Source organism: Ursus arctos, unplaced genomic scaffold (genome assembly GCF_023065955.2).
Source record: "Ursus arctos isolate Adak ecotype North America unplaced genomic scaffold, UrsArc2.0 scaffold_24, whole genome shotgun sequence".
Classification (NCBI taxonomy): domain Eukaryota; kingdom Metazoa; phylum Chordata; class Mammalia; order Carnivora; family Ursidae; genus Ursus; species Ursus arctos.
In genome coordinates, this window is record NW_026622919.1 from 16623476 (window position 1) to 16637679 (window position 14204).

Consider the following 14204-nt stretch of genomic DNA (forward strand, 5'->3'; position numbering starts at 1 on the left):
CAGCCTCTCTGCCTCCCAATCAGGCACGTGTGGCCAAGGGAGTGACCATGGAGACTGCCCAACCTGCCGTCCGCTCCCACTGCTGAGCCCACAGCCCCTGGGTGCCCAGCTGCTCCTCTTGGAGTCTGTCCTCCAGCCCTGGCCTCAGGCTGGTGGAGGCCACACCCCAGGCTTGCTGGTTCGGCTGTGCTTAGGGAGACAGGACCGGGTGGTGACCATCTGAGGGGGTAGCAGGTGGGGGCACGCTGTTACGCTGCAACAGTGGTTCACTCCCTGGAATCCCAGTGTGTGTGTGTGTGTGTGTGTGTATGAAAGAGACAGACAGACAGACTGCACACTGGGGGTCAGTTAGGACCACAAAGGCAGCAGGCTCCTTCTGAACTTCGGAGGGGAACTCAGCTCTGGGGGCAGGGGAAGGCTGGTGCGGGTGAGGGGAGCGCTCCTTTCTGCGCCCCTGCGTGTGTCCCCAGCCGCCACACAGCGAGCCCTCAGAGCATCCCTGCTCTCCCGGGTTCTCCTGACAGCTGAGGAAGGCACCAGGCAGAAGGGAGGGGTGGGGGGGGTGATAATTCTTAGAAGGAATGAAGAGGGGAATGCTATCTCTGACCTCAGAAGCAGGGGCACGCACTCTCTTGGGGGCCAGGGGTACAGAAGTACAAAGCAAAACCCCAAAAATGTCACGTGGGTCTTTTTTCTTGCTACACCTCTTTCTCTCTTTCTCTCTCTCCTTTCCTCCCTCCTCTGTCCTCTAGGGTTTCTGTTCTGATCTCTCTCTCTCTCTCATGCTGACTTTAGCCATTGGTGCCCACCTCTGCATCCCCTTTACTTTCCGTCTCTCTGTCTGCCTCTCGCTGGCCTTCTGCATGTTCGCATCTTATATAAAAATAAAATTGTCTGCCCTGAGCAGGCCCATGGCCTGCTGGGCCTTCGCTTCTGTTAGTGGGATGGGGAGTGGGGGGACCAGTGCTGGGGGCCTGGACCCCTGAGGAATGTGCCTTAGCCAGCCCAGGGCTTTCCTTCAACCCTCCCTCAGGGTAGCCAGCCACGGCCCTGGGCCCAGTCACCTTCCCCAGCCTGCAGAGTGCAGCCCCGCCTCCTTGGGCCTCTTTCCCTCTCCCCACCCAGCTCTGTCCCCATGTGCCAGGGCGGGCACCTCTGGAAGCCTCTGAGCCCTTCCCACACTCTGCCAAGGAGGCTGGGGAAACACGGATCCCCAGGGAGAAAGTCCCTGCCCTGAATGAAATGTCACAGCCACCTCTTGCCCTAGCCCATCACCCTGGTTAGGCTTGCTTCCAGCCTCTTACGCTCCAGGTACCTGCCAGGCACACGGAGCAGTACATTGTCCCAAAGTCCCCACCTCCCACCGCTTAAAGGTTCAACTAAGTTTCCCCCTGTGCCCCAGGATAGCCCTACTGCCTCTTAAAACTCCAAATTGTAGTCTGACAGCCTAGAACAAAGCAAGGGAAGCAGCTGGACCAGTTTGGCCAGTTCCTGTCCTGGACTCTGACCTAGGCGCCCTGGCTCATGGCCAGATTGACTGGAGGTTGGAAACAGATGGACAGGTGGAGGAGGGCAGGTGCGTACCCACAAAACCCCTCCTCAAAGTGCCTCACTGGGGCTGCTCCCCGAAGGCCCAGCAGGGCCAAGGAGAGATCATGAAATTGCCCGTGTTTATAGGGCAGGCAGGGTACTCCCAAATATTTTCATTTGTCCCTGAAAGAGGTTCATGTCCACTGAGAGGACAGGTGGCCGAAGAGCGCGTTTGGAGAGAGCATTTGAATCGGCAGTTCTGTACACACGGGACCTGTCTCCCAGAAATGCATCTCAACGGGGCCATTTCACAGGAAAGGAAGTTTATGTCCACACTCCCCAAGGCTTCTTCCCTCTCTCCCCCTCCACCTGCCTTCTCCATTTTGCTGAAGCAGACGCCGCTGCTTACTCTGGAAAGGAACGGTTGCTTGATGGACTCCAGCTAGTTGTTTTCAAAATAATCGTTTGCATCAGTGAGTTAATCATTTTGAATTATCCTCCCTACGCATCTCACTTTTATTATCAAATGTTTCACATGTCAGATGTTCAGAGGGCCAGTTGTAGGCCCCTCTGTCCTTTGACCTTGCACTCAGCTGACAGCAGGTGACCCAATCCCTTTTCCCCAGGGACTGTGACAAGGACTCTGGGGCACGAGGAGATTCTCCATTGCTGAACACTCTGTCCTCCACCTCCCATTCCCTCACCCCGTCCTTTGATGGTCTTCTTTGGATGGATACAATTTGCTCGGATTTATTAAGTGGCTACTCTAGCTAATTGTTTATTAAGTCAGACACTCTGCAATTGTGCTTAATTTCACACCTGACATCTCATGAAATCATTACGATTAATCCCATAAAGTAGGTACTATTTCTCCCTTTTTACAGACGAAGAAACTGAGGTTCAGAGTGATAACCTGACTTGCCTGGAGCCCGCATCTGCTTCACCTGATGTCCCCACCTGTACAAGAAGATGCTGACTGCCACATGGGGCAGAGTGAGGACTGGCTGGCCAAGAGCAAGTAAAAACACACACTGAACAACGACTCTGAGAATCTAAGTGAACAGGAGTCATTTGTAATTAACAAATTCATTCTTTGAATGTAAAACTGCAGCTAAAATTGAGATTTGGCCTCAGCTCCAAAATGGGCTCACTCTTCCTTTTGTTGATTCCAGGGTTGCTTAGGGGAAAGTCAGAGCTGGGAGCAATCACCACTCCATCCCTCTCTGCACAGAGGAGGAAACAAGAAAGGCCCATGTCACCTGCTACCGACTAGCTCCCCTCCAGACACAGCAAAGGGGCTAGAGCTTCCCCAGACAAGGCTCTACACTCAACGGTCCTCTAAATCACTGGGGTGTTGCAGTGGCTGTTTGTTGCTTGCTGTCTTCCTCCCTCTGTATCTCCCTCCTTTCCTTCCTTCCATCCTACCTTCCTTCCTTCCATCCATAGTAGGCTTAAGGCGCTGTTCCAGTCTTCTGCATCAGAGATGGCTTTTCTTTTTTTTTCTTTTTCTTTCTTTGTCTTTTAGCGAGGATGGAGAGGAGCAGAGGGAGAGGGAAGGAGAGAGAGAACCCCAAGCATCCTCCCATGCCCAGCACGGAGCCCAAGGGGCTCGATCTCACGACCCTGAGATCACGACCTGAGCTGAAATCAAGGGTCGGAGGCTTAACGGACTGAGCCACCCAGGCGCCCCGAGATGGCTTTTCCGCTAGGGTGGTTTTGACATGACATCTGCATCTCATGGGAATAGCAGTCTGTCCACTCTGATCGGACAATAGCCGACTGGAAGAAGCGACAACGATGCCATCCATCTAATCAACGAACATTCATGAAATAGCCACTATGTGCAGGGGATTATTGGGTTCAGTCTGTGAAAAGGGAAAGATGAGAAAATGCTATATATGAAGCGTCCAAGAGCTTCTCCTAGCTGCTTTTCCTGCATTACCCCGTTTTGTCTGAAGAGCAGTCACCTTGCAACTTTTTCTGAAAACGAACTCAAGTACTTTCCGTGTATTAACTCTTTCATCCTTACCTCAGCCTTGTGAGCTAGGCACTGGTTCCATCTCATAGCTGGAGATACTCAAACTCAGACAGGGTCCTGAGTCCGGGTACCAAGTACCAGGGTCCCACAGCCGGGGAGGAACAGAGCTGGGGAGTGGACCTGCTGCAGCCCACTCTTCCCGTGGAAGGTCATGGCTCTAAGGAGTGTTTGGAAAGAGGTCTTTCACAGACATGTGAAAGGTACCAGGGAATCCAGTCCAATACCCCCTGTTTCCAGACAGAGAAATGGCTCAGAGAGGGAAGGTGAGCTGCCTAAGTCACACAGCTGATTAGAGGCACAGCTGAGACCCAAGTCAGGTTGGCCAAATCCCAGGCTGATGGCCTTTCCACCCCAATAACTGCAGAAATGATCAGCCCTGTGCCTAACACCTTCCTTCCAGGCCACACCACGGCCAGGGTTCGGGCCTGTGGGCTCAGCATGCATCGTGGGTGTGTGGGGGTGCAGCCAGGGGGCACCTTGGACCCTCCAAATTCCTTCTTCTGTGCAGCTGACCCCCGCTGGCTGCTGATGCTCTCTGAGGAGCAAAGGGCAGAGAGGGTGAGAAATGGATTTTCCACTTGAGCTGACCCTCGCAGGCTCTGGGTCAGTGTCCTGCTTTCCATGGGTCTGTCCCCTCCTTGAGAGCTGGACTGACCCCCTCCCTAGAGACTCATATAGAATCCGAAAGCCTCGGCTGGCTTTCAGCCACCCGCTCCTACTCTGTACCTGGTCTGTGGCAGCCCATAGCCTCACCCTGGGCTAACTTTTTTGCCTTCTGGCCAATGCTCCCCTCAAAAAGTGGCTCCACAGTATCTGTCAAAAAAAGAATTTGGAAATGGTCCAAATGTGCGCCAGTACGGGATCCAAAGTATATCCACGCACAAGCAATATGCAGATGTCGACAACCTCGCTCTGGAGGCTCGGGAATAACCTGACACAGTAAGGGTGCGCCCAACGGCCACGCGGTTACCCAAACCTGCACTTGAGAAGGCACCTACAGGGATCATCTCAAAAATGATCGCAGTAGCTGTGTTAGGAGGGTGAGGGGAATAATCGCCCCTCTGGTCTCTAGACAGTGTGACGCTCCTCGATTGCTCTTATGATAAGAACAATAGCAGTAAAACTAGCACCGGCTTCAGAACTCAATCTCCTTTGCTGTCCCACCAGGCTTTGCCTTCTCCACCCACACACCTGCAGCCCACACTTGGGAGCCAGACTTGGGTCTCCCTGCAGGGAACTGCAGCTGGGGGGTAGGTGACCCAGAGGTGCTCGATCCCCCTCTCTCCTGGACACGTAGACAATATTTCACGTGTCCTCCTCTGCATCCACACTTTCCCCCAGTCCCCTATAACCGGGGCAGTGCTGACCCCACACTAAGTGCCCCAGAGTGTGTCTTTTTCCAATGCTGCCTGACTTGTTGGGGACTGAGCTGGATGTCGGATTAACTCCCGTAGATTCAAACTGACAGAACTACCTGGGCTCTCATCTGGCAGAGGTCTAGGATGAGATTAAAGTGGCTCACAATATTCACTGATCAAAGCTAACAAACAAACCCTTGGAACAACAGTGCCTAGGTTTGAATTCTGGTTCCACTCACTACTCACTGGCTGTGTGCCCTTGAACAAGTCACTTAGCCTCTCTGTGCCTCAGTAATAATCCCTACTTTCTAGGGCTGTTAGGAAGACTAAGTGACTTAATATTTGCAAAGCAGGTTGAAAAACACCCAGCAATTTGTGCGTGCTACATAAATAGAAGAAAAAAGTAATTATTTAATTGAAACCAGCATTCGCTGCTCATTCATTCATTGCCTCTCACTCATTTGGTATTTATTGAACACCTCCTGAGTTCCTTAGGCCAGACATAAAGGGCACACACCTCCCCACCTAGTAGGAGAAACACACATCTCACCATCTAGAAAGAAAACACACACATAAGGACAGAAAAAAAATATCCTTTTTTTCTTTTAGAAAAACGTGACAATTCTAAGCAGAGAATTGCACAGGATTCTAAGAAAGGCCGGAGAAAGAACATTTACCTATTACCATGTAAACTTAACAAAAAACCCCAAAACCTACAGTTCAATTCTTTGAATCCATTTAAAAGATCCAATTCAGTCTAACTGATCAGTGAACTCAGAGCAAGCTTGGGTACACACTAGCCTTTCGGAAAATATTCTCATTCAATACCATCTATTCAACCTCCCTGGATGTTTTTCTCCCTCCCTCCCCCATCTCCTGATCACCCAGAAAAAAATCTCTGGGTTCACCCCTAGTCCTCAGTTAACGAGTGGGGGAGGGGATATGGGTTCAATCAGACCAACCCTCGGCCGTTTTTTAAAAATCACGTATAAATATTTGGGAGACAGGATGGAGAAAGCTTCAGTAACTGGTAAAGTCTCCACTGACCAACAGGCAGCTGTTAACATTTTAAAATTTGAATTTGGGGGATTTAAGTCAAACCACTGTGAGCTGGTATACATACAGTTGGTTTAATAACTGATGGAAAATGAAATTCGCATCCCCCCCCCCCAAATCCGTTCAATTCTTTTCAGTGTAATCGCTTTTAAATGCCCTGAACCCAGTCAAGCTGGCATGGTCTGTGTTTGTAGCCCAGGCCGTCCACACCGACCCTGCGGAGTCCGGATCCTCCAGCGAGAGCAGGGCTCCGGGGCAGCGGTGCCGAGGCCCACCCACCTCTCCCTCCGGCTGCTGCTTACGCGCCTACACCCGGCGAGCCGAACCGCTTTGGGAAGCGCTCGGTACTGGAAGTGGCGGCTGTCACTACCGGCGGGCCGGACTGACGACACCCCCGGCCCTTCCCCGGCGGACGCGGCCCGCGGGCACTCCCCGTCGCCCCCGAACTTCAAGCCGGCAAACGCTGGACGTGCGGTCTGGCGACTTTTTCTAAACTCCGGGCGCCGGAATCGCATCGCCAGACCGGGAGCAGGAGAAGCAGGAGCGGCCGCCCGCGCGGCGCAGGGACTCGCGAGTGCAAAGGCTCCGGCAGCGAGCGCTGGGCTCCTGCCGGGCGGCCGCCGCGCAGGGCTGTAACGGCCGCCGGATGCACCGTCTCCTCCCCGGAGATTGCGATATTGATCAAAGGCTGGGAGACACGGGGGACATTTATCTCCCCGGACGCGCAGCTTTCCGAGCAGGGTAAGGGGCAGGAAGGAGCTCCTAAGAACAGGGCGGGGGCGGGCGGAGTGGGGGAGCTGGTGAGAGGGTGCTGGGGCCGGTGGGGAACCCACCTCCAGAGCCGCCTGTCCCTGGGTCGGGGTCTGCATCGGGGTTGGGGGGGGTGGTGGGTGGGCGATGGAACCAAGTTTTCACTCCCAAAGCCTAAAGCGATTCTCCGCACAGAGCCGGTGGCCCGGGTGGGCGGACCCCCTCCTCCGCCAACATCCCAGCAGCTTCGCCACAATGATGTCTTTTTTTCACTTGAGTCTTCCCCGCCCCCGCCACGCCGGCTCCAGAGGTCCAAGGAGAGGGACCCGTGCACACCCCCCCCCCAGTGACCCCCATCACACCCACAGCCCACCCGCGTCCCGCGCCCGCACAGGGCTGGGGGCGCCTGCGCTCGAGGGCTGACCCGCTCGCTCTTACCTTGACGAGCCGCAGCTGCGGGAGCCGTCCCATCCTCGGGCTCGCTCGATCACCGTCCCGGACGCCTGGGTCCCTCGGACATCCCAGAGGGGCCGGCCGACGGTGGCGGGCTGGGGCGGCGGCGCGGGCTGGGCGGCCGGGCTCCCGTGTCGCTGCCCCGCTCCGAGGTGCCCGGCTCGGCGCTCCCCAGCCCCGCAGCCCGGCCCGGCCCCGCGGGCTTCCGCTCTACCCGGCCGGGGCAAGTCTGGCCGCCGTTTCCTGACTCAGCCCGGCCGACAGCCGCCTCGCGTCCCCGCCGCCTCCCCCTCGGTCCGCGCAGCTCCCCGCCTCGACTCCCCGCCCCCTCGCCTAGCGTCCCCTCCCCTCTCTCCCGCGCCTCTCCCCTCCCCTTCGGTCCCTCCTCCGCGCCGCGCCCCTCTGCTCGCTCCCCCTCGCCTCCTCCGCCCCCCCTTCCCGGGCTGGCTCCCCGCTCCCTCGCCTTGCTGACCCCCTTTCCCTGCGCCCGGGTTTGCGGCAGTCGGCGGGACGCACTGGCAGCGGTGGCGGCCGCTGCAGCCCGGGATGGGGGGGCGGGGGCGGGGGCGGGAGAGGAGGCAGCCTCCCGCCTCCTGCCTCCCTCCTCCTGCCTGGCTTGAGGTCGGGCCTGGGGAGTTCAGGGAGTCTGGGGGAACTTGGGGGGCTCAGGTGAATCTCTGAGAGCGAGGCGTTTGGAGACTGGGGAATAGGGCAGCCCCGACTGAGCAGCGGCGCCGCGGAAACCGGGTGAGGCTGGAAACTGCGTTTGGCCAGTTCCCGCCCTGCAGCCGGCCAGGAGAAGGTCCGCGCCGCCCCCGCTTCAGCTGGGTTGAATCCGACCCGCAGCACCTTTGGCAGCCACACGCCAGGTGCGCGCAGAGACGCGAAGCTTAGCGGGACGAATTCTTCTCCTTCGTTCGTTCGTTCATTCATTCATTCGTTCGTTCCACAAACTAAGCGCCTGCCCAATTTGGTCCAGGCAAGGGGCTGAACCTGGGGACCCTACGATGAAGGGCAGCCGGCGGTGCCCTGCAGGACTAGCTGGCGTCTGAGCACGGTGGAGGGGAAAGCAGAGCGCGCATTGCACTACAGCAGGGGAAAGCAGCTAGGCATCCAGCAAGCGGGGCGTGGAGGACGCCGAGCGCCCCCTGTCGGCCGGACCCTCGAAGGAGGGGTCAGCCTCCCCGCCAGACCCCCGGGACTTCGGCGCGCTTGGCTCTCTAGCTCCCTACCCCAACCCCAGCTCTGAGAAGCAGCTCCCACCTCCTCCAGTCCCTTAAACTTTCTTCTCCAGCCCTTGCATTTGGGCAGAAATTTTGACTTCTCCTACCCCTTCCTTCCCCCAAGGGGAAGCTGAAGAGAGGTGGAGCCACTCGGCAAAGCTGCAGCCTGCAGCGCCAAGCAAAGCCCCTTCAGAGCAAGCCGGAGGACTCCCGGGTGGAGCACGGTCCCAAAGTGTGGTGAGCCGGCTTTGAAATCAATCTCTGCTCCTAACTGCCCTGGACTCCGTGCCCCGCTGCACCTCCCCGCTCCTTTCCACCCACTTCCCATCACATTAGCTAAGAACCAGTGCGTTCATAGGTCCAGCTGATTGCTCACTCAGAAAGAGGTAGTGTGATTAAACGTGCACAGTCTCCTTGCAGGGAAACTGAGGTGCAGACTGGTGGTGACCAGTCTGAAGTCCCCCAACTGTTGAGCCTTGACCTCAGGTTCCTGATTCCCAGCTCAAAGTACCTGGAGGGCCGCGCCCTGAAGGGGTTTGGGGCTCTCAAGCCGGGAGGGGCATTGCCCAGGAAGCCAGCTGGTCACACTGGCTCAGCCACACAGGGTGGCACTTTCTCGATGAAGCACACAGCCCTGAGTCTTGCAAAAACCCCCATTAGGGTTAGTGCTGTAGAGCTCGTTATGCTGAATCCAGCACAGACTGTCCCCACCCAAGCCCGAAAGAGATGGCGGCACGAACCAGATTGCCAATGTGTTACCCTCAACAAAAATGAAATGCAGAGTGGTCTAGTCCAGTGTACGTTCTGGAGTCAGGTAGCCTGGGTTCCAGTCTTGGCTCTTCTGCTTACAAGTTGTATAAACCTGAAAAATTATTTAACAGAGCCTCAATTTTCTCATCTATAGAATGGGGGTAGGAATGCTTACTTCATAGGGTTGTAGGTCGGTTTAAATGAGTTAATATTTGTAAATGGCTTGGAATGGTGCCTGGCACGTAGCGTGGGCTTAGTCCCTCACTAAGCAATAGTCACTATTAGCATCACCATCACCACCACCGTCATCATCATTGTTGAGGGGACCTGATGCTCAAATGCGTGGGCCTCATGGTCCCTCCTTTCTAGGCAGTTCTTTGTGGGAGCAGAATTCTTGATCGGAAGGTCACAGAAGCAGTGAGTTGTGGAATCAGAGGAGAGGAAGCTGGTGGGCCCTCAGGGATGTTCGCCCAGCCCCTGTTAAGTCCTTGTTCTCCAGCCCCGCCGAACCTCAGAGCTGACTTTCCAGGGACCAGACAGCCCCAGACTTCCAGATTCTGTGTTTCTGTATGTTTTATAAACACTATCAAATTCTGCCTTTCTGAGTCCCATTGTCCTCCTCTTGACCTGATCTTTAAATATGCTAATGCCATCGATTAGGCTCTAATGAAGCCTTGCCCTTCCTGCCTTTTTGGTGTGGGATTCAGACCTCGTTTGCTAAAGAAGCATCTACAGATGGCACAATTCCTCCCCCCACCCCTATGTTGATCATCTGTCTTGATTTCTCAGACTAAACGTCTACACTCCACTCCCACTCTGGGGTGAGAAGAGGGGGCTTCTGTATCACTCCATTACCTACTTACAGTTTTGGCCTTGACCACTTGCTTCAGGCGAGTTATGAGAGCCTCATGTTCAACAGCCCTCCTGTAAAAGGGTTCCATATCCCTTTTCATTTGTCCTGAAACTGCTTCTTTCCACCTTCAAGAGCCTGGCTCTCATCCGCTGGGCTGAAGATGCCAGTCCGAGGCCTTCCGTGCCCTTCCCCCATGTCGGCCCAGCTGCTCCAGCCACCCCGCCTGACCGCTGTGGGTGGGAACGTCTCCGTAGCAGCCTCCCCACCTTCCTCAGGGCAGCCGCCTGCTCCATCCGATCATTCCCTTCCCAGACTCTCTTCAGACCCCTCCCTTGCCCTCTCCTCTTCCTGTTCAGGCCCGGACCAGAGTCAGCTTTCATTCATTTAACCTGCCAGATTTGGAAGAAAGGAGAAAAAAGAGGAATTTAGACAGGAATAAGAGACACTTCCATGTCGCTCCAAACAGTAGGAGAGACAAAAATGAACAAGCAGTGATAGGTGGGACGCAGAGAGGGAGGGTCGCGCATGCCCCTTCTACCTGTGGGGTTCCACTGGCTTTAGCCCTGGGGATCCCAGTGAGGTTGACGGTCTGGAACCATACTTCTCAGACTGCTTGTGCAGAAAAACCGGTTCTTGATTTTTAAAGTACAGTGGGGATGAGTTACTAGAGAAGGGAAACAACAAATAAAGACGGACAAAATAAAAGCCCAGTTTTTAAAGCTATTAGATCCAGTGGACACAAAACTACTCTGCCAAGTTACCTAAAATTTTCTAAATGCTTACTGTCAGTTTCTGCATTTACCTTGTCATGGACTGGCAACAAATTGCTTGCAGACAGATCGTGCTTGGAGTAGCCCTGGTCTAGAATGCTCAAGTGTGAGGTCAGGCCTCGTGGAGGGAGCAGCTTATAAAATCACATTCGTATCAGGGGAGATGGTATTAATTATCCCATCCATCTGTGCATTCATTCAACAAACATTTAATGAGCAGCAACTATGTGACAGTCACTGTTGGACACCAAGATGAATAAAGAGGAATATAATAGGGCTCTAGCCCTCAAGATGTTCACAGAGTGGGAGGGGAGACTTTGATAAATAATTAAAAGCTAGCAAAATTAGGTCAATAATATCCAGGCACTGTGGGCACAGAAGTAGAAATATTAATTCTGCCCGGGGCCAACGGGGAAGGTTCTACCAAGGAAGTGGTATTGTGCCAGCGTCTGGAGGCAGAGACAGATGTTCAATCCCATATGGCCAGCCAGCGCTCCGTAAATGAGTTAATACAGGTAAAGTGCTTAGCGCAGTGCCTGGCACATGGGAAGTGCTTCAAAAATGTTAGCTGTTCTTATTATTAAATCTTATAAATCACCATCATCATCATCATCATCATCGTCATCCACCCAGATTTACCCAGAACTGAGCATAACTTTGTCTTGGGGTTATGGGGCTGTAGGTAGCTCAGTTGGGGGAAACTGTCAGAGGAAAGATCTAGAGGAGACAGGTTGGGAGCTGGATACTGAAGGACATGGGTGTGGACAGGTAAGGAAGAGAGGAGGCCTTCAAGGAAGGAGGGTCCCTTAAGGGACACAGCCAGAGGAACAAATATGGGGAAGGGGAGGAGACTGGTCTGATGGGGACAAGTGATGGGGATGCAGTGACCTGGTGAGGCTCAGCAGAATTGAGGGGGGAAGGGGACAGGCTGAGGATCCCCTTGGATAAGGGACTTGATATTATTCCTTCTCTCATTTATCTTTTTTAAGATTTTATTTATTTATTTGACAGAGAGCATGGGGGATAGAAAGAGCATGGGGGGGGGAGAAGCAGACACCCCGCTGAGCAGAGAGCCTGATGCTGTGGGGGGGAGGGGCACATGAGGGCCAGGATGCCGGATCATGACCTGAGCTGAAGGCAGACAGACGCTTAACCAACTGAGCCACCCAGGTTCCACCCCCTTCTTCTTTTTTTTTTTTTTTTAATATTTTCTTTCTTTATTTATTTATTTGACACACAGAGAGTCCTTCTCTCATTTAGAACAACGGATAATAACAATAGTAATTAGGATTTGTATGGCAGTTTGACCACCCAGCTCTTTCACAAACATTTTCTCATTTAATCCTTATACACAACCCTGTAAAAAAGGTATTAATAGCCTCACTTCACAGTTGAGAAGTCTGTGCTCAGAGACTGATCCCTTGCCCAAGGTCACAGGCTGTCTTTGGCACAGTCAGGATTCCAGCCTGATGTCCCCAGTGCCCACTCCACATATTTTCCAGTGTCTCACAGAGACGTGAACTGAGCCTGGATGCGTAGAGCTGTGATATCACCTAGAGGAGGTCCTGGATCCAGGAAAATAATGCTCTAGAATCATTCTTTCCTTTTACTTTCCCAGCAGATAAATGAAAGGGAGGAGCAAAGGAAGCCACAGGACAAACTTGGCAGTGACAGCGGGCCAGGGGGACCACCCAGCCACAGAGGTCTCAGGTGACCTGCCCACTCCTCCTGCTCTCCTCCAGTCTCAGCCTGGATCAATCAAGGGCGAGCATGATTACCCTGGGTCCAGTGACCATATTTCTGCACTTACTAAGTGTGGCCAGGGAGCACCTGGGTGGCTCAGTGGGTCGAGTGTTGCACTCTTGATCTCGGCTCAGGTCATGATCTCGGGGTCCTGGGATCGAGCCCCGCATCAGGCTCCCTGCTCAGCAGGCAGTCTGCTTGAGGATTCTCTTTCTCTCTCCCTCTGCCCCTCCCCCTGGCTTGCATGTGCACATGCTCTCTCTCTCTCAAATAAATAAATAAATCTTTTTTCAAAAAAGTGTGGCCAAGAGGGCCATTGAAGTTGTTTTTAAGAAAACATTGTAAAGGTGCACTGAAGTAAGAAGCGCTGACACCTCGGGAGCATTCTGGAAGCGAAAATAGATCAGAGGCGCTGGCCATTTGTGCAGAGTCACAAGGAAAGGCACACACTCACATCTCTTCACAGAGAAATAGCATCCCTCTAGCCTAGGCTAGCGGTTCTCAACTGGAGGCTTCTGCTCCCCAGGGAACATTTGGCAAAGTCTAGAGATATTTTTGGTTTTCGCAACTAGGGAAGAGTTCCTGGCATCTAGTGCGTAGAGGCCAGGGGTGCCACTAAACACCCTCCAATGCACAAGACGCCCCCCCCGCCCCCAGGAAAGAGTTATCCGGCTCAACATATCCACAGTGCTGAGGCTGAGGGCGCGTGGCCTGGGCCGTAGTTTGGTACCATGGACAGCAGAAACCCAGGCTTTCCGTGGGGCTATGATCCATGGAATCCACATCCTATTCTGTCCAAACACCACAGAAAAGCAAGGTTCACCACGCTACATTTCCTGAACTCCATCATTTCCCAAACACTGAGGCCCCGGGGAAGGCACCACAGTAACACCAATGGTGGGGGAGGGGGTCTGCTTAAGACCCCCCAGCTGGGTAGTTGGTAAAGCCAGGAGAGGACTTAAGGACTCTGGGGTCCTCTGTGGATGTTCCTCACCCTCCCCCAGATTAGCACTCAGCCTTCCCACTGCCACCTTTTTTATAGGTATAGTTTGTCCCTTTTTTCCTATTCCTAAAATGTTATTTAGAACTAGGAAGGTTCTCATACAAACCTGCTGGTCTAATAGGTACGGTGCTATTATTTTTGTTTTACAGATGACTTCATTGAAGTCCAGAGGCTAAATATACAATGTGCGTATCTACCTTCCTGAAGAGCTGGGGGCTCCTTGGAGGGTACACAGTGCTTCCTCTTCATCTCGGCGGTCCCAGCCTCTGGCAAAGTCCTGCCAGAGGACTGCATTCATCCCAAGTGAAATGTTTACAGCTAATGGTCAGTCTTACTATTGGATTAGACCCCAGGATCCTGCCTCCAGAGCAGTGCACTCTGTAAGTACCTGTCCTCTTCTGGATTCTTCTCACCACCAGAGCAGCACTGTCTCTTCTGAAGTTTGACCTCACCCCCGCCCTGGATTGGGGCCCCCCAAAACAGGCAGTTACACCTTCCTGGTGGGAAACCACTGAACTGAGCCTTAGCCTGGACTTTTCACTCCTCCCCTCCCCTTCCCTTCCCTCAGGCCTTAAAAAGGGCTCAGGTCAGAGCAGATTTCCCCTCCAGTTTCCTGGGAATTGGGAATGTCTTCATTGCTCCCAGAGAAACTCAGGAAAACTGGTCACCCTGACCTT

The 14204-nt window shown here is 53.9% G+C and overlaps 1 protein-coding gene across 1 annotated transcript in view; it reads right to left on the bottom strand.

Moving 5' to 3' along the window:
- The window catches only part of CRHR1 (corticotropin releasing hormone receptor 1), a 50883-nt gene extending 37058 nt beyond the window's left edge, over positions 1 to 13825 (bottom strand). Inside the window, exons 1-5 of the mRNA XM_057318213.1 lie at positions 13725 to 13825; positions 7171 to 7395; positions 6293 to 6744; positions 4295 to 4381; positions 3976 to 4103 (exon numbers count right to left, since the gene is read on the bottom strand). Coding sequence (XP_057174196.1) covers positions 3976 to 4103; positions 4295 to 4381; positions 6293 to 6744; positions 7171 to 7395; positions 13725 to 13825 — 993 coding nt within the window. The remainder of the gene's footprint in view (positions 1 to 3975; positions 4104 to 4294; positions 4382 to 6292; positions 6745 to 7170; positions 7396 to 13724) is intronic.
- Between the last annotated feature and the right edge of the window lie 379 nt (positions 13826 to 14204).